The sequence below is a fragment of the Sabethes cyaneus genome, chromosome 3, assembly GCF_943734655.1.
Source record: "Sabethes cyaneus chromosome 3, idSabCyanKW18_F2, whole genome shotgun sequence".
Taxonomy (NCBI): Eukaryota; Metazoa; Arthropoda; class Insecta; order Diptera; family Culicidae; genus Sabethes; species Sabethes cyaneus.
Genome location: NC_071355.1, coordinates 22,392,921 through 22,415,862, shown reverse-complemented (window position 1 = coordinate 22,415,862; position 22,942 = coordinate 22,392,921). Strand labels below are relative to the sequence as shown.

The window sequence follows — 22,942 nt, the reverse complement described above, 5'->3', positions numbered from 1 at the left end:
AATATCCTCCTGACGTGAATAAAGTTTCCAAAGGCATGCTAACGTTTTCCGAAAGTTGTACCCACTAGCCGCCATTACGCACGCGAAAAGGTCGATACTGTTTGATCAGCCTGAAATTGTAACTTGGGTGATTTGCTTAGGGTGTCCAAATTCCCCTATACGGTGACACAGCCTTGGAGCACAGCGCTACCACACTGTCAAACTCCGCTGTTTAATCCCTCGCTGTGGGCGAACATGAAACGTCATGATGCAAGCTGTCATTCGCCTCGCGAGAACAGGCCACCTTTGCATCAGATAGGAAAAAAATAATCATTCATTAATCGAGTATCGTGTTTGGGATCTCTCGCACCCCGTTTTGCTTTTCGCGTTTCAAATTCCCGTCTTTTGTGAGCTGTTGTAATAGTTGGAGTGTTTTCAGCGCAAGGAAAAGGGTGAAAATCGAATCGCCATTCGTCGTTTCGGAATTTCAGTGTCGTACGCTTTTTTCTGGTGTGGATAATCTGTGCCTCCTTAATCGTGGATTACGTCGAATTCGGGAGCAACCCGCAGGAAGTGCTACGATCGAAGGTATGGTTATTTTTCTCTATTCCATCCAGTTTGCCTACTCATACTGCTGCGGAGGCCTACTATCGGCCGAGCAGGAGGAAAAAATATTCTTTGTTAGCTTTTTGCGTTCTGCTGATGTGAATAAAAAAGCAAAAAATAAAATGTCTGCCGATATCAAATGGACAGACAGCGCAGATGGGTTTGGATTTCGTAATAATCATGAATGTCGGTCCGGTAAATGTCACCGGAATCTAATATTTGCCGGATCATCTGACCCGGTCGTGAAGGCATAGCTGGAACCTGGAACAAGGGGAGAACCTGCCTGTCCATTTCGTGGCCGGAACGGAACGAATTTTCGTCCCACCATATGCTTTATTTTTAATGCCTGATTTTCCCTTTTCGCTTTCCTGCCGTTTCGTGTAGGTATCTCGCGTTGATCGGCGAGCTTTTCTGGCGTTTCTCGTTTTACTAACTTGCGTTGCCACTTGCCATGCCAGTGTGCCCGTGGAAGCTGAGCCCTGAGCCAAAGCCAATTGCGCCGAGCCGAGCTGCTTTATAGGTGATGCGAAAGTAAATAAGTATTTCGTAACCTAGCCTACTTCAGCTGCTGCGTTGGATTTCGCGCAGTCTTCGTGCCCGTGCCCGTGCGCCGTGCCTGGCAGCAAGGGCGGAAACTTTCCGATGTTTTTTCTTGCGTATTTTATTTGTAAACAACGTTTTGTGAAGTTTGTTGGCACAGGTTTGTACTGGTTTGGAGGTCTAATTATTGGCTAAATTTGCAAAAATCTTGTTGCGCTTCGTTTCGAGTTAATAGGTTACTGAGACTCGTTACGTAATTGAAATGATTTTTGATTGAAAAACTGATGTTGGCTTGACTTGATTCATTCTAAGTTCTGCTTAAAAATAGAAAACTTGAATGAAGCCAATTTCTAATACAATTTGATTAAATATCATTAGTTTCAAAAAAAAAAAAAATTACAGTACCTTCCCGGTTTTGACGACAATTTTGCAAGTTGTGATAACGTCAGTTTTTGGTTGCTTACAACAGTGTGCCTAGCACTATTGTCTTAAGTATGTATGAGTAACAAAATGTGTGTGAAATAAACGCCAGCAAGATCATTGATCTTTGTGACAGTGCTTGTGTTGGTGGTTTGTTCAATGTGTAAGTGTGGTCAAAATAAGGCTGCTGTTAACAGCTGTTAACAAAAATATTGCATCATTTTTTCATCAACGTATAGAATTATATGTTTTTTTTTGTTTACTTATTTCAAAACCCATTCCTGAACTGTTAGCCTGAGTTTTAAGGCACATCGTAATGACGACATCGGAGCATAGCCAAGCCACCGGCTAAAAACCATTGTAGAGAAAAAACGCGCTTGCTAAATTTAATTTAATACCGATAAAATGAACATATCCACGCAACACGACATCCTTGTTCGATACACATATTTCAGACAAGATAGTATTATAGTATCAGCTGGTCGTGCTACTTTTGATTCTTGTAGATTAAAAGATAATCCAGAACAATTATAATGCATTTTTTGGGTTTCCCCATCACCAAAAAAATATCCACCGCGTCATTTAAGTAACCTTTATCATACTTCGGAATAAAAACAGCAAACTTAGTGCACTGAAAATAACACGTTTTTTTACTTAGGAATACGTTTTACAGGAAGGTAGCGAAGGTACCGTGCCGTATCGAAATCCGTACACCTAAGAACTAGACTATTTAAAATAGTCAATATAAAATTATGGAATTGTAATGTGCAATTCATCTCACTTTCTTTTGACAGCTTGTTGCTTATTTAAACATTGTTTGGAATCACAGGACGCTAAAATTAGTCCTAGTTGTAAAAAATGGAGGACAAAATGTGCAGCTCTTGATTCGAAACCCGTACACTTTTCCATGTCTGATTCAAAATCCGTACACCTGAATAAAAACATCTGGCTGTTTGCTCGACCGATTGCAATGCTATCGTGCATTTGAGAATTGGTAGAAAAAATGATTCTAAGGCGTTTAAATCATTGGATAGAGTCAAATGATTTATTATCCCATACCCAATTCGGATTCCGCAGAGCCAAAGGAACACTTGATTGCCTTGCATTACATTCAACAGAGTTTCAGCTAGCTTATGCTCGCAAAGGACAAATGGCATCAGTGTTCTTAGATATTAAAGGGGCCTTCCATTCAGTTTCAATCGACTTTCTTACGGATAAACTTCACCAACAAGGATTTTCCCCAATTTTAAACAATTTTTTATACAATTTATTATCCGAAAAACACATGCATTTCTCATATGGAGATTTGTCAACGTGTCGAATTAGTTACATGGGTCTTCCGCAGGGCTCGTGCTTAACCCCTCTACTTTATAATTTTACAAACTCATGTACAATAAGACAATTTGCAGACGATACTGTAGTTTCCACTACCGGTCCTACAGCCAGCGATTTACAAAGACCATTGCAAGATTCTTTAGCCAATTTATGAACTTGGTCTTCACAGTTAGGTATCGAGTTTTCTGCAGAAAAAAACTGAATTATTAGTATTTTATAGAAAACGTGAACCAGCTCAGTTACAACTTCAACTGATGAATAAAATGCTTTCTCAGGTTTTAGTACATAAATATCTTGGTCTTTGGCTTGACTCAAAATGCCTTTGGAAATGTCATATAAGGTATTTGATTAAGAAATGTCACCAGAGAATCAATTTCCTTCGTACAATAACCGGAACATGGTGGGGAGCTCATCCAGGAGACCTCATCAAACTTTACAAATGAGCGATATTATCTGTGTTAGAATATGGTCGTTTCTGTTTTCGCTCCGCTGCAAACATCCACATCATTAAACTTGAGCGGATACAGTATCGTTGTTTACGTATCGCCTTAGGATGTATGCACTCAACCCACACCATGAGTTTAGAAGTATTAGCAGGGCTTCTCCCATTAAAAGACCGCTTTTGGAATCTTGCCTCTCGTATTCTAATTAAATGCGAAGTTTTGAATCCATTGGTAATTGAAAATTTTGAAAGACTACTCGAGCTTCAGCCTCAAACTCGTTTTATGACTATTTATTACAATCACATGACTCAAAATATTAATCCTACATACTCTTCGAATTCCGCGAACTTGCCAAATATTTACGATTCTACTGTATTTTTCGACACGTCGATGCTGGAAGATACTCGTAGTATTCCCAATCATTTACGCATGCTGCAAATCCCACAAATATTTTGCAACAAATTCCAAAATATCAACAGCATTCCCAAGTAACAATTTGGGTTTTATTACACTTTTATGATGGAATTTAAGACCAAAATTGGTCGTGAAGACCGCCATAAGAGTACAATAAAACTCACATTGTTGCTTGGGTTAACATGTTTTACACAGATGGATCACTTCTGGATGGATCCACTGGCTTTGGTGTCTTCAACGTTAATTTCACCGCTTCTTACAAACTCAATAATCCTGCCTCTGTTTACATCGCTGAATTAGCTGCAATTCAGAATGAGAAACCTGATACATTAACTAAGTTGGGTGCAATGAGCGGTGAAATTTATGAGAGACCTATTGCCTTTAATGAATTTTTTGCTTCCTTGCGTCAGAGAACATTAATCAATTGGCAAAATTCTTGGGACATTGATGATCTAGGAAGATGGTTACATTCTATTATTCCTAAAGTATCGACTAAACAGTGGTTCGGAGATTTGGATGTAAGTCGTGATTTTATTTGTATAATGTCTCGGCTTATGTCAAATCACTGTTGGTTTGAGGCACATCTACGTCGTATTGGACTCTCAGAAAGTAATCTTTGTGCTTCTGGTGAGGGTTATCACGACATCGAACATGTCGTTTGGCTATGTCCGATGCATCATGCCGCTAGGTCCAAACTTAAAGATTCCCTTCGGGCTGGAAATAGACAATCTGATGTTTCTGTTTGTGACATCTTAGCGAGTTTAGACCTTCCCTATATGTCCCTTATATATATCTTCCTCAAAACTATACGTATTCCTATTTCCCTACTCCAAATATTTGGCTCCGCATCTGAGCCGTATCAATAAACTAGATTGAATAAAAAAAAATCTGGCTGTTTGCAACGTTTAAGTAGTCTGATTAGAGTAAAATGTTGCTTAGAAAATTCTTGATCGTTTCCTATCATTAATTCATTTTTTAAAATTTTGCGACTTGATCTGGTCTGATTTAACACACCGACCATATGGTATTGCGACAAGCAATCGAGTTGAGTAGGTTGTGAGTCGAGCAGTCGAATCAAACAATCGAGTCAAGCAGTTGGGTCGAGCAGTAGAGTCGAACAATCTAGTTGAGCAGTCAAATCGAGCAGTCTAGTCGAGCAGTTAAATCAAGCTGTTCAGTCAGGCAGTCCAGTCGAGCAGTTGAGTCGAGTAGTCCAGTCTAGCAGTTGCATCGAGCAGTTAAGTCGAGCTGTCGATTCAAACAACACAGTAGTCAAACAGTTGAGTCGAGCAGTAAAATCGAGCAGTCTAGTCGAGCAGTTAAATCTAGCTGTTCAGTCCAGCAATCCAGCCGAGCAGTTGAGTCTAGCAGTCGAGTTGGGCAGTTGAACCGAGCAGTCAAGTTAACCAGTTTAATCGAGCAGTAAAGCCGAGTAGTCTAGTCGAGCAGTTGAGTCGAGCACTCGAATTGAACAGTTTAGTCAAGCAATCTTATCGAGCAGTCGGTTCAAGCGGTTCAGTCGAACAGTTAAATCAAACAGTTGAGTCGAGCAGTTCAGTTGAGTAGTACAGTCGAGCTGTTGAATCAAACAGTCGAGTCGAGTAGTCCAATCGAGCAGTTGAATCAAGCAGTTGGATCGAGCAGTTGAGTCGAGCGTCGAATCGAACAGCTGATTCGAGCAGATGAATCATGCTGTCCAGTCAAGCAGTCCAGTCGAGCACTTCAATTGTACAGTTGAGTCGAGCAGTCTGGTCGAGTAGTAAGTCAAGCAAATGTGTGGTGAAGCAGTCGAATCGAGTAGTTAAGTCGAGTAATCCACTCGAGCAGTGAAATCGAGCGGTTCAGTCAAGTCGATCTGTCCAATCAAGCAGTTGAGTCGAGCAGTAGAATCGAATAGTTTAGTCGAGCAGTTCAGTTAAGCAATCAATTCGAGCAGTCTAATCGACCAGTCCAGTCGAGCAGTCTAGTCAACCAGTTGAGCAATCGAGTAGTCCAGCAGTTGACCAATGGGGTGACTGAGAATACAACCCATTGCTACGAAAGCATGACGTCCTGTCAGAGACCTGTTTTTAGTTACCGATAAGCCCCTTATGACGTCCTGTCAGAGACCTGGTTTTCGGTACAGACATAAGCCTCTTATATTAATAGATGACGCCTAAGTATTTGACTTCTGCATAGTATACTTCTTACGAGTGAACGGACCTATATTTGAGGGATTTACGTTTAGGCCTGTATCCTATTAAAAATCACATCATCGTATTTACCTCTCACTGCAACGTCGTCAGTGAATCCCACCACCCCAAAGTTTTTCAGTTAATGTTTTTAGTTTTTATCGTCCACAACTAGCAACCACAATAGTGAAGAAAGAACTCCTGCTTGGGGACTAGGGCTGTCTAATCGGTAGTACCGAGACCGGTAATACCGATCAATTTTTGTATACCAAATTACCGGTTTTGGAAAGGCAAAAAACCGGTATTTTCGGTATGTTCTAATATCCCAGTTTTTCAAACTCCTTATTCGTTATTCGAAGAAGAACTAAGCTTTAGAGTATATTGTAAAACTCAAAGAAAAACAACTTGCTGTTATTGCTGACGAGATTCTTCGGCTACTACTAATGAAAAGGGTGAAACTATAACTCAAAGGATTATAGCTCTTGAACCCGTTTAAGGCATTTTTTGCAGCTTTGCTGTAAAAATGTTTATGAGCCAGACGTCGCGTTTCGATTTATTTTTAAACAAATTGATATTTAAAAGCCACCAAATTAGTCGAAGCACTCAAATAATGAATTTAGGAAACAAGATCAGAACTCGGCAACGTCACTTGACAATGAAGTAATGAAGCTTCAGTTTCAACTGAAGCAGCGCCGCTACATTTTAAAAGTAGCTTCAATCAGCGTCAATTAAATGGTTTTCACTTCATCATGACGACCGGTTTTTAAGTTTCATTTGTATTTTTCTATCAAATATTCAGAAGAAGGCCAGCAACTTAGTTAATTAATTTACTCACATCGACAAATCGTGCCTGACTGTCAGTGGTCGTCCTTTGAAACAGTCACTAACTTCAGCTGAAGCTTTCTTAAAACGTTCTGTTCAACAAATGAAACAAGTTACTTCATGTAAGAGAAAGTCAGCTTCATTTATTTCATTCAAACTTTTATCCTCGAATAGTGTGATTGATAACTGAGTTGTAGTTTGGGAATAGTAGAAAAATTCGTGACTGTAAGAGACCGAGCATTTATTATGCTGGAAGCTAGAATAGCGGAATTTTTGAAAATAGTTAAAAGCGGTTTTCCCTACTATAAATTTGAAGAAATAAAAGAAAAAATTCTGATGCGCTTAGAGCCGTTCGGTTTTCACTAAAAATGCCCGATACCGACAGCCCTTTCCGGGACAGCCTTTTGTTGTTTTCATCGATTGGGTTGTGTTTCCAAGCAAGGAAGTAATATCGCGAATTACCAGCATTACCTTTATGAAATTTGTTGTATAGTTGCCAACAGTTTCTTGCATTGATCTATGAGAAGTGTTATCAAAAGCTCCCTCTATATCGAGGAAGGCAGTCAGTGACATTTCTTTTGTATCAATAGAATTCTCTAGCTTGCCAACTAACATGTTTAATGCATCTACTGTAGATTTGTTGCTCTGATATGCGAATTGAAATTTACTCAATGGAGTTTTCTCTAAATATATTGCCTAAATATAATGCCTCCTCCAGATTGTACTTCTTGACTTCAACTTCTCTAATTGGTGAATCACGAGAAGGTTGGGCTATTTTCAATCCCATCGCTTGAGATTATGATATTGGACTTTCGTTAGTTTGTTCTGTTGGGTTTTGATTTGACTCAGCTGTGTCTTAAGGATATGATTTAGGGCAATCTTTCGTGGGTAGATCAGTTCGATTCCAATTCATCCAGACCAATTCAGAAAATAATAGTAGTCCTGAGTCAAGTTCTTATACAGCCCATATGAATGCATACCGTTTTTTTTTTGTTTTGGTGTTGGCAGTTTTATTGGATAATTCTACTTAATAAGTTATTTCAATAACAGCTGAGTCCAGTAGGTAATTCAATTGTTTTGTTCATAACTGATACGCAGTTATGTCTACGTCAACGTTTCTTGAAATAATCTGATAGAACTGATGCAATACCTACCACCGCGCTGTCAGCTGATAGAGTAAAAGCTATAGCGAGCGTGTACGGAACTAACACCACAAAGGATGTCCAGTCCACTGATAAGCATTAGCATTACATGGTTTACCTCTAATTGAAGTTTCAATCAGCGTTGGCGCTACGTCGCATTATAGGAGATAGGTTTGTTGTGTTCGTAATTTGCGCCCATATTTAGAGTCGTATAAAAAAAATTAATTGGAACAAGTTCACTATACGTTCTATAAACAGAAAATATGTCATTTGAATATCTTGTACAACGGCGGGGAAAGTCAACCAATGGAGGTTGGTTACCTACTGTGTGATGATGTGATATTTTGGTTTTACTTTTAAGCACTTATATTTTTTTTAGAATTTATCGATTCTATGCTATACAAACAAGTTTCAACTCTCTAGAAAAATCGGTTCATTCGTTAAAAATTTATGAACTTTTAAAAAACATTTTGCAGACAAAAATGGGTAATAAATTATGAATTTTCAGTTCATCTCAAGTCGGAATGGGGCGATCAAGAACATAGGAGCGATCAGATTCTGATTCATTTTTACTACTTTTACTACTTTACTACTTTTAAGCGACAAATACTTTGTCGCGATTTGTACAGATTATGACAAACCTCATACCAGATCACGTTCATTGCTAAAACCACGGCCTGCATACGACCCTTCAAGATGATTCGTGCGGCCCGCGGGATGATGCATTTTTGAGTAAATATTTTTCTAATAAAGGGGTCACTCAGCTTAGTCGTAATGCTTCGTGCATGTCGTGCATCTGAATGCTTTCCGGTTTAAATCCTGTGGTGATTCCTGTGGTGATACGTGATTTATGCTCAGGAATGGCCAGACGTCCCTGCGACCCGCGGCAATCATGGGGTAATCTGATTTGGCCCGTACCATGCCTATGTCTCGGCACCAGTGGTCTATGTCATCAACGGCTGACGGCGACAGAAATTCGAGAACGTAGGTGGAAGTGGATCGGACACACCTTCCCTTGAGGAAAGGAGCCAACGAGGCCTGCAGAGCTACACCCGACTGGAATCTGCCAAGACAATGAAAAAGAGGCGGACCCAGTGGCTTAGTGACGCAGCTTAGCCAACGAACAATTAGTAAAAAGAACAAAGAGGAGATTACAAAAAAAATCTGGACGAAATCACAAAAGAACAAAATACTGGTCACAGTGATAATGTAAAAAAACTGCCGTAAGCAAATACCCTGATATTAGATTCCTCATAAAAATCGCCTCCTAATGACGAAAAGTGGTAAATTTTATCCCGTGGGAATCTGGAGATTTTAAATTTTATATTCCTTTATTGCGAAAAACAATCTTTCATTCGGCTAAAACTGCTAGGTAAACGCTCATGCCGTAAACAAGCACCACCTTATGAAAATGTCTTTCTTTTGATATCAAATGATCTAGCCTAACAATTTTTGGATATCTTTATGAGATGAACAGTTTTTGTCTTCATAAAATCTCCATTGTGCAGTGGTACAACGACAATGGCGTCACTGTAGCTTCCAAGGTATGCACCAAGAAAGAGTTTATTAATGTTTTAAAGGGATCTATCGAAAGAATTATTTATTTTTGAATTGCTTTATATTAGTTGAATGAATGCAATTGGTTGCACCGGCGTTCCCAGGCGTAAGAATAAAAGAGTTTGCTTTACTTCTCCTATTAGATACACACGGGAGAAGCAAAGCAAATTGTTTCATTTATACTACCTATTAACAGAAGGTGGGGCACCGACTTTTCAAAAGCATATTTGGCTTGAAAACTATAAACTACTCGTAAGATTTTTCTTACGCAATTAATTAACTTATTACATAAATACTTCCCGATGATGTCCAAAACTCCGGGCTTTTGAGTTCCACAATGAAGAGCTTTTCACAAAAAAAATTATGGAGAAGGCGTAAAATGTTACTCAGTTACTATTTTAGTTAAAATTCAAATTTGACTTGATATTAGATTAGATAATTTTAATTTGAAGTTTGAATTCGAACTTGTTCATGTATAAGTTCGTTTTCTAACTGGAATTATAATTCTTGATGTTTTGTTTGAAAACACTCAAAATTAGAACATAAAACTATATCTTTCACTTGGAAAAATAGATTTGAAATAGGACTTTAAGTCGGTCATAAATTGGAATTAAATTAAACTGGAATTTGGACTGTGGCATAAAATTGGATTTGATATCAGATGTAAAGTTGCACTTCCATATGGATACAAAATTGAATTCCAATTCTACTTAAAGTTAGAAATTGGGCTTTAAAACCGAGGTGAAATTGGAATCAATTGGATTTAAAATGGGACATTCAATGGAATACAAAATTACACATGAAATTGAACTTGAAATTGTATTTCGGAGTTGAAACTGTTAAAACGAAATTAGATTCAAATTAAGACCTAAAGCAAAACACTAAATTTCGAATTGGAATTGAAATTGGAATTAAATATGAATTTAGGCTAAAAATATGACACTCAAGTGGACTTCAAATGGATTCGATTGAACAATAAAATATAACTTAAAAACACACTTAAAATTAGATTTTAATCTCTGTTTGAAATTATGCCTGAAATTGGATTTCAAATCAGAGTTGAAACCGGAAATGGATTGAATTTGAATTAGGTTTAAAATGGGACACTAAATTTGACTTGAAATTGGGCCTGAAATTGCACTTGAAAATAGGCTTGAAATTTGATTTCACATCGGAATCGAAATTGGAATTAAATATGAATTTAGTCTTAAAATGGGACACTAAAGTAGACTTAAAATTAAAGCTCAAATGGATTTGAAATTGTACTTGAAATTCTGGAATTGCACTCGAGATTGGAGGTAAAATTGGATGAACTCGAAATTCGACTTAAAGTGGGAGATTTAATCAGACCCGAAATTTAACTTAAACACACATTTGAAATCTATACCTATAAAAATGGATTTCTGTCTGTCTGTCGGGATGTTCCTTATAAAATCGAAAACTACTGAACCGATCGGCGTGAAAATTTTCCTTGATATAAGGGAATCAGCACTGGTGGTTGATAAGATGGGGGGGGGTGATCGTAATAGGGGGGAGGTCATAACTCCGAAATGCCTGGACGATTCTTCACCAAACTTGGCATACATGTTCCTTGATATAAGCGAATCAGAATTGAAGGGGTTGACAACAGGGAAGGGGGTTCATAACAGGGGGGGAGGTCCTAACTCCGACCGAAACGTCTGGATGGTTACTCATGAAACTTGGCACACTTGACATAAGCTACGTGACAGAAGAGGGAGATGGTCTCTTACAAGGGGAAAGAAAGGTTCAAATGGGTAAAGGGACGCGTTTCTCTTTGGAATGATAGTAGTTGTACAAGTTGCTGGATTTCTGAAAATGGGGATAGGGTGGCCATTAACAAAGGGAAGGATCAAAAACGGTTTTTTGTCGATTTATAGGAATTACCGAGAAGAAGTCAGATTTACAAGTGGTTGGGGGACAAAATGAGGGAACCTGACAAAGAGAGTAGACACATTAGAATGAAAAAAGGGTTTTGTTTTTTGCATTATGAGAATTTTTGTTACAATAACAGATGTGCAAGTGATTGAGAGGCAAAGGGGCCTCGAGTAAAATCGGGTAATCAGCTAGTTAGTTATATAATTAGGTTTGAAAATGCACTTAAAATTAGATTTCAAATCAGAATTGAAAATGGAATCAAATTGGATTTGAATTAGGTTTTAAAACGGGACACTACATTGAACTTAAAATTGGTTCTGAAATTACACTTGAAATTGGGTTTGAAATCGCACTTGAAATCACTTCAAATCAGGTCTAAAATTGGATATCAAATCGGAATTGAATTTGGATTTTAAACGGGACACTAAACTGGATTTAAAGTTGGACCTCAATTGGTCTTAAAACTGCATTTGAAAATCTGCAATTACATTTGAAATCGAAGGGGAAATCGGAATTAAATTGGACGTGAAATCGGACTTAAAAATGACTCAATTGAACACGAAATTTGAATTTGGACTTAAAATGGGACACTAAATTGGAACTAAATTTAGACTTAAAATTGGACTTGAAGTTGAAAATGAGATGTGACTTAAAATTAAGTTTGACGTCGGACATAAAATTTAACGTGCAGTTAAAAAGGGGAGGGGTCTCTATTTACCATAGAAAAAAATTGCCTACAAAAACACCCACATGCTAAATTTGGTTCCATTTGATTAATTAGTTTTCGAGTTATGAGTATATTTGTATTTGACACATTCCGCGGGCCGGTATACCAACCAGACATTTTATAAAAGTTGCTTTTAGCATTGTTAAATATTTTTTCATGATTGGGTAATGTTTGAACCTTTCAAAACTGCCCTAACTGGTATTCTAGCATTTTCGGAAGTTATTTAAAACGTGTGTCGAAAATAAATGAAATTTACAAGAAATAAATGATTTTTCGCGATATTTGTAAAAATGCTGCTACAGTGCGCTAAAATATTTTATAATAGTACTTGTTTTCGACCAACTTACAAAGGAATATATGCTGAATCCATTACAAAAATAGTTTGGATGCAATTTTGCAGTTATTTTGTATTTCAAGTGGATGAAATAGGGCCATTTTTTTGCGTGTAATGTTACGAAAAAAGTGTAGTTTTCCGCTTTCGCAGAAAAGTACAAATTCGAACAATCTAATGATCCGTATTCTCTTTGTACTCAAAAATACCTTTAAAATGGTACCTAAAGAATGAAGATAAGGTAAGTAGAACCTACACACTTAAAAAACTCGGCAAAATTTGCCGAGATTTGGACAGCCGAGCGTTCGGTGAAAATTTTGGTTTTGCAAATCGACGTTTACGGATCTTTACTAACGTTTGGCATCATAAAAAAATTTACCGAACGCTCGGCTGTCCAAATCTCGGCAAAATTTTGCCGACTTCGGTACTTTATTTTAAGTGTGTAAGTTACAACTGATTGAAGCTCGCGTTGTAACGTCACGGCGGGCAGCCGGACGGATTCAAAACATGTGAGACATAAGTAATAGCATCGACACCTTAAGACATAGCATAGTAGTAGCTTCAGAAAAGTTTCTTCATTTAAAAAGCACTTTCTAGTGATTAAAAATATTCGGACATTAGGGTGTCCCTAAGCAGATACAAAAAATATTTTCTCTATTTTAAGTCAGAAATGATTGCTGTCTACCGAAAATTTGTTGAAAAACTAATTTCAAGAAACTTCGTTGAATACTGAAGATTTATATTTCTTACATGAAAAAAGTTATAGAGCCAAACTCTTAGGGCCACCTTAAAAATAGTTTTTTTTTATCTAGCTCTTTAATAACGCTTCGTACGCCTTTTAGATGTTCTAAGAAATTGGTAATAGAATTAACCTGCACATATTCGTCGAAGATAGTAGAGATCTATCTTTTTTCCTTTAGGAGCTATCTCTTGTTTCTTTTATTTATACATGTTCACCTACGGTTGTCTTCATAATAACTTTTCTTTAGATTTTCCACATTATACTCTAAGCTGTCTAAGCTTAAAAATATTAAAAAAATATTTTTAAGGGTGTCCCTAAGAGCTTGGCTCTATAACTTTTTTCAGGTAAAAAATATAAATCTCTAGCATTCAACAAAGTTTCTTAAAATTAGTTTTCTATAAATTTTCTGTAGACAGCAATCATTTCTGACTTAGAGAAATAGAGAAAATACTTTTTGTATCTGCTTGAGGACACCCTAATGTCCGAATATTTTTTCACCACTAGAAAGTGCTTTTTAAATGAAGAAACTTTTCTGAAGCAACTATTATGCTATGTTTTAAGGTTTCGATGCTATTACTTATGTCTCACTTTCTTAGAATCCCTCCCGCTGCGCGACGTAATTTGTGAAGAACCCCACAATTACGTAGGCAAAGTAGTGAAAAGACAAATTAACAACACGGTTTTGGATTATCCCTTATGTACAGAAGGCAGCAACAGCGATAATTAACGAATATTAACTGAACAGATTTTTCGTGACGTTACAACGGAGCTACGACCCTCTCTGTGTAGAGCAGAGCGTTGTAACGTCACGAAAAGTAAAATCTGTTTAAAAATTAACTTGACTAATTATCGGAATTCTGAACATAGCAAGTTGTTCAGTATTCATCTCTTATCAAATCATAGAAGAAAGTCTTTAGAAAAAATTTGAAAGAGAGCAGAATTTTCATATTTTTTAACAGAAGAACCAAAAGACGAATTTCTGGCGCGTTGTAACGTCACGCTACATATTTGCTTTTCAAAACAATCTAAGTAAGGCAAATGCTATTAATTTGTTTATTTTTAATAGGAAATTTTATGCTCTTTCCAAATATATAATAATATTTGGGGGTTTCTCAACGATTTGCTTAGCTGAAACACAAATACTGTGCAAAGAAATGTCAAAACGTTGTAACGTCACGCCGGAATGTGTCGAGTGACGAGTTAAAAAGCTCTTCCTCCGGTGGACCGGACGGCATATCTCCAATTTTTTTGAAGAACTGTATTGAAGCCTTGGTAGCCCCAATCCGTCGTCTGCTTCGACGACCGTTCTCAGACAGACGTCATCTACACGGACCTCTCTGCTGCCTTTGATAAGCTGAATCATCAAATCGCTATCGCTAAACTGGATTAACTCGGCATTGGAGGGCCGCTGTTCCAGTGGTTTAAATCGTATCTGTCGAATCGTCTCGTCAATGTATCTCGACGGGTCCATTTCGCAGGTTTTCACCGCCGTCTCGGGAATTCCGCAAGGTAGCCATCTTGGTCCTTTGGTATTCCTTATCTATTTTAACGACGATAACATAACGCTCAAAAGTCCTCGGCTTGCGTTTGCCAACGATTTAAAACTGTTCGCAAAAGTAAATGACTCGTCTGATACTCTCGCACTCCAGGTCCAGCTGTCGATATTTGCCAAATAGTGTAAAAACATTCGTCTAACATTGAACCCCGATAAGTGTGAAGTGATTACGTTCTCCAGAAAGCTGAATCCGATAATCTTCGAATACCGACTGTCAAGCATATCTTTACGACGTGTAGATTGTGTCATAGATCTCGGTGTACTACTCGACTACAAACTGACCTTCAAACAAAACAACACGTTTCCTTCGTTGTCGACAAGACTCAAGACTTGCAGGAATTTGGGATTCATCATGCGTATCGCCAAAAACTTCAATGATATATACTGCTTGAAATCACTCTACTGTGCGTTAGTTCGTTCTAATCTTGAATACTGCGCACCCGTATGGTGCCCGTATTATCAAAACGGCGTCACCCGAATCGAGGCAGTACAGCGGAGGTTCATTCGCTTTATTCAAATTTTCACGCCGATCGGTTCAGTAGTTTTCGATTCTATAAGGAACATAAATCAGACAGAAATCCATTTTTATAGGCATAGATTTGTATGGGAGCCCCCCCTCTTAGTGGGGGGAGGGGTCTTTTGCCATCTAGAGAATCTTCCATAACCCCAAAAGCCCCTACATGCAAATTTTCACGCCGATCAGTTTAGTAGTTTTCGATTCTATAAGGAACATAGGGACAGACAGACAGACAGAAATACTTTTTTATAGGTATAGATTAGGATCCAGAAATCTGTTGACTTTTTTAACAAATAAATAAACAAATTTGTATAGGAGCCCCCCTCCTAAAGTGGGGAGGGGTCTCAATTCATCATATAAAAAATTCTTGTCTCCAAAAACACCCACATGTAAAGTTTTGTTCCATTTGCTTGATTAGTTCTGGAGTTATGCAGAAATTTGTGTTTCATTTGTATGGGAGCCCCCCCTCTTAGTGGGAGGAGGGGTCTCTAACCATCATAAGAATCTTCCCTGGCCCCAATTCACCATAGAAAAAACACCCGCATGCTAAATTTGGTTCCATTTGCTTGGTTAGTTCTCGAGTTATGAGGAAATTTGTATTTCATTTGTATAGGAGCCCCCGCTTCTATAGTGGGGAGGGGTCTCAATTCACCATAGAAAAAATTTTGTCTCCAAAAAAACCCACATGTAAAATTTTGTTCCATTTGCTTGATTAATTTTCGAGTTATGCAGAAATTTGTGTTTCATTTGTATGGGAGCCCCCCCTCTTAGTGGGAGATGGGGTCTCTAACCATCATAAGAACCTTTCCTGGCCCCAAAAACCCCTATATGCAAATTTTTACGCTGATCGGTTCAGTAGTTTTCGATTCTATAAGGAACATAGGGCAGACCGAAATCCATTTTTATAGGTATAGATTTATAAAAAAATGTGATCTTCATTTTCGTGGTACTGGCTTTACAAGAAAATTTTCGAATATCTAGGTTTGTCTCATACTTACATCTCAAGCCTCTTTATACCCTTTTTTACGATTTTCGAATTAGCGCGGGTTCTTATGACAATTTTGGAGTTAACACATTTTTTATGACCATTTTTGAATTAACGCGGTTTGTTTGCATCATTGAATTGACGCGGTTTTTTCTGGGATTTTTGAATTTGAGCGGTTTTTCGACGACTTTGAATCAACACGGTCTATTTTGTGACGATTTTTGAATTAAAACATATTTTGTATTACGGTTTTTTGTAAATATTATAGGACAAGAGTGAACAGAATCATCACGCTATGGGAAATGAATGATGCGCGGTAGAAAAATCTCGAGCTAAACTCAGTCAAATTAAGTCCTCTTGGTCCGAGGAGCGGCGTTCAATTGACTCGCTATGGTTAGTTCGGCTGGCTTAGTTTGTATGGTTAACTCGCGAGTCGGGCCGAGAACCAATTAGCAATACGCTCTGCAGCCCATCAACTCGCTAAAAAAAACTTGAAATTTAACATCCAAGCTGGGCACGCCAGTGATTGATTGGAGATAGATCAAAATTGAATAATAATTGCAAAGCGATTCATCGCATTATAACATCAATAAATCGTACTTTCAAATTGTTTCAAATTGTCGTTATTTCAAACAGCCATTAGCGCCATGAAACATTCGCTTGAAAAAGTTAAGTTTGAAAAAGAAGGTTCAGACGTGTTTTGAAAATTAATCTGAAAGAAGCAGCTTAACGTCATTCATTTATTTTGACGATATTGTATCGTATGTCTTTCTGTAGACATTACTCGGATCGCCCCAATAAACACACATTGTCCAATATCCAGTGTGAATTTTCCATACAAAAATATGATAATATACTATACTGTGACTTCGAATTCGAGTTCCGGTATCTTTTATGGCGTTTCCTGTTCGAGTTAAATAAAATTTACATAAGTCACGGACGAACATTATTTGATCGATATAGTTACATATTGAAAACACTTGCGTTTAGACTCAAAAAGATGTTTTTTATAAATTAGTGCTTATATTAGAACTCGTTCTGAGTTTATAAACTACCCAATGCAATGATTTTCAGAGTGAATTTATTCCTTTTCTTCATATCCCATCTCGCTGGGGTTTATTTATATTTTTATTTTTCAAATTCTACCTCTGTGTTGGCGCTTCATGGTGAATGTACCTACTCACGGGAGAAACAAGCCAACTTCTAGTTGGCTGGCTGGCTGGCTCGCTGTGCGATGACGGCGATGCTGTCCACTCCACACAGTGAGTGAGTAAACGTGCTTCAACCGTCAAGTCGGACGGACGGACGGTTCGGAAAATCGTGGTACAGTATCGTGGTACGAGTTTAATTCAGGAAAATAAAACAAGAGATAGAACGAAAACATACAGAAGTGTAGTGCATTGCACTGTTCACAATAACAGTACCATATACGAAAAGTCGTAATTGTTGACGGTGCTTTCTAAGCAATCGAAAGTGAACGTGTGAAAAATTATGAACTAGTGCTAGGCCTCTATAGCGTAGAATTGAATGTCGAATTACTCTCGCGCTACCGCGCGATGATGGTGACTAGAGGGTTCAAAAAAATTACGAAAAATTGTAGCGAACAAGTTTTACACACGATTTTTTTCTTCTATAGTTTACCAGACCAAACTTTCCTCCAATCCATTCGGCCGGCTGGTGCGCGGGTTGAGCTGAGATTTCATATGTTTACCTTTAGCTTGATCGAGAGAAGGAGCTGACGTAACTACTATAGTGAACAAGCAGAGAACTACGACATAAGCTAGTTTTATTTTAGTGCGGGAAGGTGATTTTGCCTTCAGAAGAACGCCATTAGCCAATAATAGTTTTTTCTTTTGAATCAATGGTTCCAACATTTATACGTGTTCAACTAATATTGGATTCCTTTTTATTGTTTTTTTCAGAAATTAATTGTGCATTTGGAAACAGAACGGCTTTCTATAGTTGATCGAATTTTTTAAGAAATAAATCATAGTGATTCAAAGTGAGAGTGAATTTACATTGTGAGACGAGTGAAATATAGACAAAGGTCAACAGGATTAACGAGCTTCAATCGAAATGCGCAGCGTGAGAAGCAGTCTTACCATCGGACGACTGGCCATCTATCCGAGGAATTCCAACATTCGAACAGGTCAGTACCTTAGATCATATCCTTGACATTGATGACAACTATAGGTTACCCAGCGTTCAATTTTATCAGTACTAACTGCTGCTAGTAGTCGCACAAATAATGAATGGTTGTTGTGTGTTTGATTGCCAGCGTCTGGCACCGATTCCAATTAGCGTCCCTAGACGGTGTCGCGCATCGTGATCTTTCGCTAACGCGCGTGTGTTGTTCGAAACAAAATCGCTCAGCATATGTTTGCGAATGCCCAATTCATCATAGGTCATAAAACTGTAGATTTTTTTGGTCAAAACAAAAATCGCCACTTCGCATCGTCACCTTGGTGCTAATTGTCACACAGCTCTGCATCCGAAATGCTTGGCGCCTGGGTCAGCACCATTTATCATCTTCTGCTGAACGTCCTTCAGCAGCTCAGAATCAAAGCAATAAAAATGGCAAGCCAATTTCCGCTAAGCTGGGATCAGACCTTTTCTAACGGCAAGGTAAATTTGGAATACAGTTTGTCACATTGATTCCGGAAGTGTTAAAAATTCGTAACTCAAACAAAGCTACGTGTAAAAAATTCTCTGTTAAAAATACTTGAAATAGTGTCAGTAGAAACGACAGATCACATTACTGGATGAACTGAGAGACCTGCTTCCTTCAAGTGATATATGCGAAACGAAAAGGCGTCCAACTGACCTCATCCGACAACCACTCGCATCGTTATCGGTGGCGGCGACGGCGGCGGCGTTAAGAGAACAGGTTCATCTGGCAACAATAAAAAAACAACAACAAAAAATACGTCGATTTCCATAAAATTTAAATTCGCGGTTAACTCTCGTCGCACCACCGACCGGTGCGGTGCGGCGACAGGGTTCGATTCCATGCGGCGATAACACCGATCAACAACAACGAGGAAGAGTCGATCGGGCGCTGGATTTGATGGAAAGCAATGGCCAACGATAGTCGTCGTTGTCGATAGGGGGGAAGACCACCACTGGTCGGTGGCAGGCAGCAGGTAGGATGAGGGCGGCCGCCACTAGCCACACTAGCAGCAGTCGAAAACAAGTTTGAACAATCAATTCAATATTTGAACGAGAAAAATGCCGGCTGACCTTGATCTTGGCGCACGCTTATATACCTAGGCAAATCAGATGCTCAGCCAGCTTCAGGTCGTCTTTTTGCTGTGGTCGATGCTTTGCTGACGCTGCTGCTGCTGCTGCTGCTGCAGGACTAATATCAGCGAAATGTACATAAATGGTGCTTGCTCATCGCTCGAGGGCTTCCGCATAGTTCGATCCTTTCGATGATGCTAGCGGGGGCAGATAGCATTGAGACGATTTTCGATATGTTCATATTCACCGAAACGATCCCTTTTCAAAATCGAAAAAACAACGACAATAAAACTACAAGTTACAAACTTGCAGCATCTGTAAACAGAATGCTCTCAAGATTGGATTTAATTATAAAAAGGCGCTGCTCAACCCGACACAATTAACAACGACGGGAAATCCGCTTGATTTGCAATCAACAATGTAATATATTTACCTACATAATATTATTTCGCGTTACTTGTTCATGTTCACAGTAGGCACTGCTGATATGATAACGCACGTGCCACTGCGCCTCGCCAGTAGCCGCCTCACTCAGTTGACAGGTAAACAAACATCATATCACTATGGACGACAACGACAATGCGCCACATCGAACGACTCCAGTGCAGTCATGTGTGGTGAATCGATTCTCTGCAAATAAGTATAAGATGACAACCGATTGAATGACGTAGGTACGTTGCTGTTTGTTTTGAACTGACTGAAGTTAAAATCGTACGATGAGTACGCGACGACTGTTGATTAAGCGCTCCGAAAAAAAAGGAACAAAGAAGATCAGATCCGTATTGCTAAATATAACTGGTTTCAATCATTTAATCATAGTGCGTGAAAGCTTATCGCATACGAAAGGAAAATTTGGGCTCAAATGGGCAATTCTCTTGAATGCAAGTTAAATTATTCGTAATATGCATTGTTGGTTAGAATTTACAAACAGGTAATCCGTCTGACGCAAACATCAATAGCATTAGCATAAATATTTTCTTTGGTCTTGATAGGAAAGATAAGACACATGAAGTTAAAAACAATAACTTGATGTTCTGTTTTGTGTGTCATATTCGACAGACTTCGCAGCCAGCAGTTAAAGTACAGTGCAGTTTCAGGACTAGTGCAGTGATCCTATTGACTCTTACAGCCTCCCTCAGTTGAATTTTGAAGTTGGGACATGCGCGCAACTGGCTTTTTTAAACCAATGATCATTCCTCGAGGCCAGCTGGGAGACATTGCAGTTGCCACTGGGGTGGAGAATAGCGATAATACTATCGCAATTGAGTGAACGATAGGCTTATAAATTTTTATCCGTGCTTGTGTGTATTCCTTCAATGCTTGCTCTACTTTGCCCACCTCATTCCACATGACAGTGCTGTCCCCCAAATATAGAGAGAGAGACATTTTTGCACTGTCAATAGGCTTCATCGGGATAACATAGAATTCAACATGAGGGAAGGGTGATGAGGGGCCTGAGAATTAACCCATGCTAAAGTCCCGTTGAAGTTCCAGGTGTCAGTTTCGAAATTGCACCTCAGAACTATCGTCGTATTAACTTTGATGTTCTTGTGAATCACCTTTTGTCTCTGGATTGGGCTGCTTTATTAGACGAGATCGATGTGGATGATATGGCATTGCGGTTTTGCGATGCTATTTGCACCTGGCTGAACTAAAATCTTCCCAGAATTAGACCTCCTTCAAACCCTGTCTGGAGTAATAGTGAGTTGCACAGATTGAAACGGCATCGAAATGCAAAGCAGAGACTACTTCGTAAGCAACGAACACCACAGAATAAACACGCTTTCAAATTTGCCAGCGATGCATACCGTAGGCTGAATAGTTCTCTCTACAAATCACACGTACTGCGGACACAATTCAAATTGCGAACTAATCCAAAAAGCTTTTGGATATTCGTAAACTCTAAGAGGGAAGGATCTTCTACTCCTTCTAGTGTATTCTGGGGCGGAACGGAATCATCAACTGTTACTGAATCTTGCGAATTATTTGCTGATCATTTTTCTTCTGTGTTCACCAGTGGATGTACCTCGCAGTCTGATGCTGGAATAGCTGCATCAGGTGTCCCCGATGGTGCTGTTGATCTGGACATTTTTGACATCACTCCCGACATGGTCATTTCTGGTGCAAAGAAATTGAAGAGCTCCTACTCGCCTGGTCCCGATGGTGTTCCGGCTATTATTTTCTGTCGCTGCGCTACTGCTCTTGCCGCGTCTCAGTCGAATTTTCACCAAATAGTTTGAGCAACGGAAGTTTCCAACGCTGTGGAAACAGCCTCATATGCTTCCCGTATTTAATAAAGGAGAAAAGCGAGATGTAAGGAACTACAGTGGCATTACCAGTCTACTGGATCAAAGCTCTTCGAAATCATCGTAAGTGGTATAATTCTGAACAGCACCAAAAACTATATATCAGTCGACCAGCATGGTTTTATGCCCGGTCGTTCTGTGGCGACGAACTTGATGGATTTTACTAGTACCTGCATCTCACAGATAGAAGCTGGAACTCAAATTGACGCTGTGTACTCAGATATTAAGGCCGCTTTCGACACAGTAGATCATCGAATACTCTTGCACAAGCTCTCTGAACTCGGTATATCTGATAGATTGACTTCATGGTTGAGCTCATATCTAACAGACCGTACTTTACGGGTCAAGCTGCATTCCACAGTTTCACGTGCATTCAGTAATACTTCTGGTGTTCCGCAAGGCAGTGACCTGGAGCCTTTGCTATTCGTCTTGTACTTTAACGACATAGTCATTCTGCTTGGTTCCGGATGCACACTGGTATATGCCGACGATCTAAAGATCTACCTCGTTGTGAAATCTATCGCTGATTGCTACCGATTGCAAGCGCTGTTGGGCACCTTTGCTGATTGGTGTAATAGAAACAAGCTCACAATAAGCATTGCCAAGTGTGTAGTTATAACATTACACCGATGTAATATGCCCATATCATTTGGTTACCGGATAAACGGAGTTATTCTCGGACGCGTCGATCAGATCAGCGATCTTGGAGTTCTGCTGGATAATAAGCTCATGTTCAATCAACATTATATTGCTGTCATCTCTAGAGCTTCGCAACAACTTGGCTTCATCACAAAAACTTCCAGAGACTTCACAGATCCCCATTGCTTGAAGGCATTGTATTGCGCGTTGGTACGGCCCATACTTGAGAATGCATGTGTCATCTGGAATCCTCATAGCCTGTATTAGAAAGCCAGAAGATTTGTTCGTATCGCCCTGAGACATCTACCCTGGCGTCTACCTCACAATCTTCCCCGCTACGTAGACCGATGCCAGCTTTTGGATTTGGAGACATTAGAGAGTCGTCGAAGGATTCAACAGGCAACTTTTGTGGCCAAGCTGCTTAACAATGAAATAGATGCCCGGCTCTGCTGTCCCGTATTGATTTTCGTGCTTCACGTAGACAGCTTCGCTCATCAAATTTACTGACAATCAGATTCCATCGGAATATGTACGGGTTTTATGAACCACTGACGTCATGCATCCGCACCTTCACG

General features: G+C 39.1%; 1 protein-coding gene across 2 annotated transcripts in view; it reads left to right on the top strand.

Annotated features, from left to right (window-relative positions):
- The first annotated feature begins 291 nt into the window (after nt 1-291).
- Nucleotides 292-22,942, top strand: part of LOC128742569 (ATP-dependent Clp protease ATP-binding subunit clpX-like, mitochondrial) — a 57,853-nt gene continuing 35,202 nt past the window's right edge. Inside the window, exons 1-2 of one of the 2 annotated variants that reach the window (XM_053838969.1) lie at nt 292-567; nt 18,105-18,331. In XM_053838969.1, coding sequence (XP_053694944.1) covers nt 18,259-18,331 — 73 coding nt within the window. In that variant the 5' untranslated portion in view covers nt 292-567; nt 18,105-18,258. Of the gene's footprint in view, nt 568-17,465; nt 17,506-18,104; nt 18,332-22,942 lie in introns of those variants that run through there. The other variant, XM_053838970.1, reaches the window with a different exon arrangement.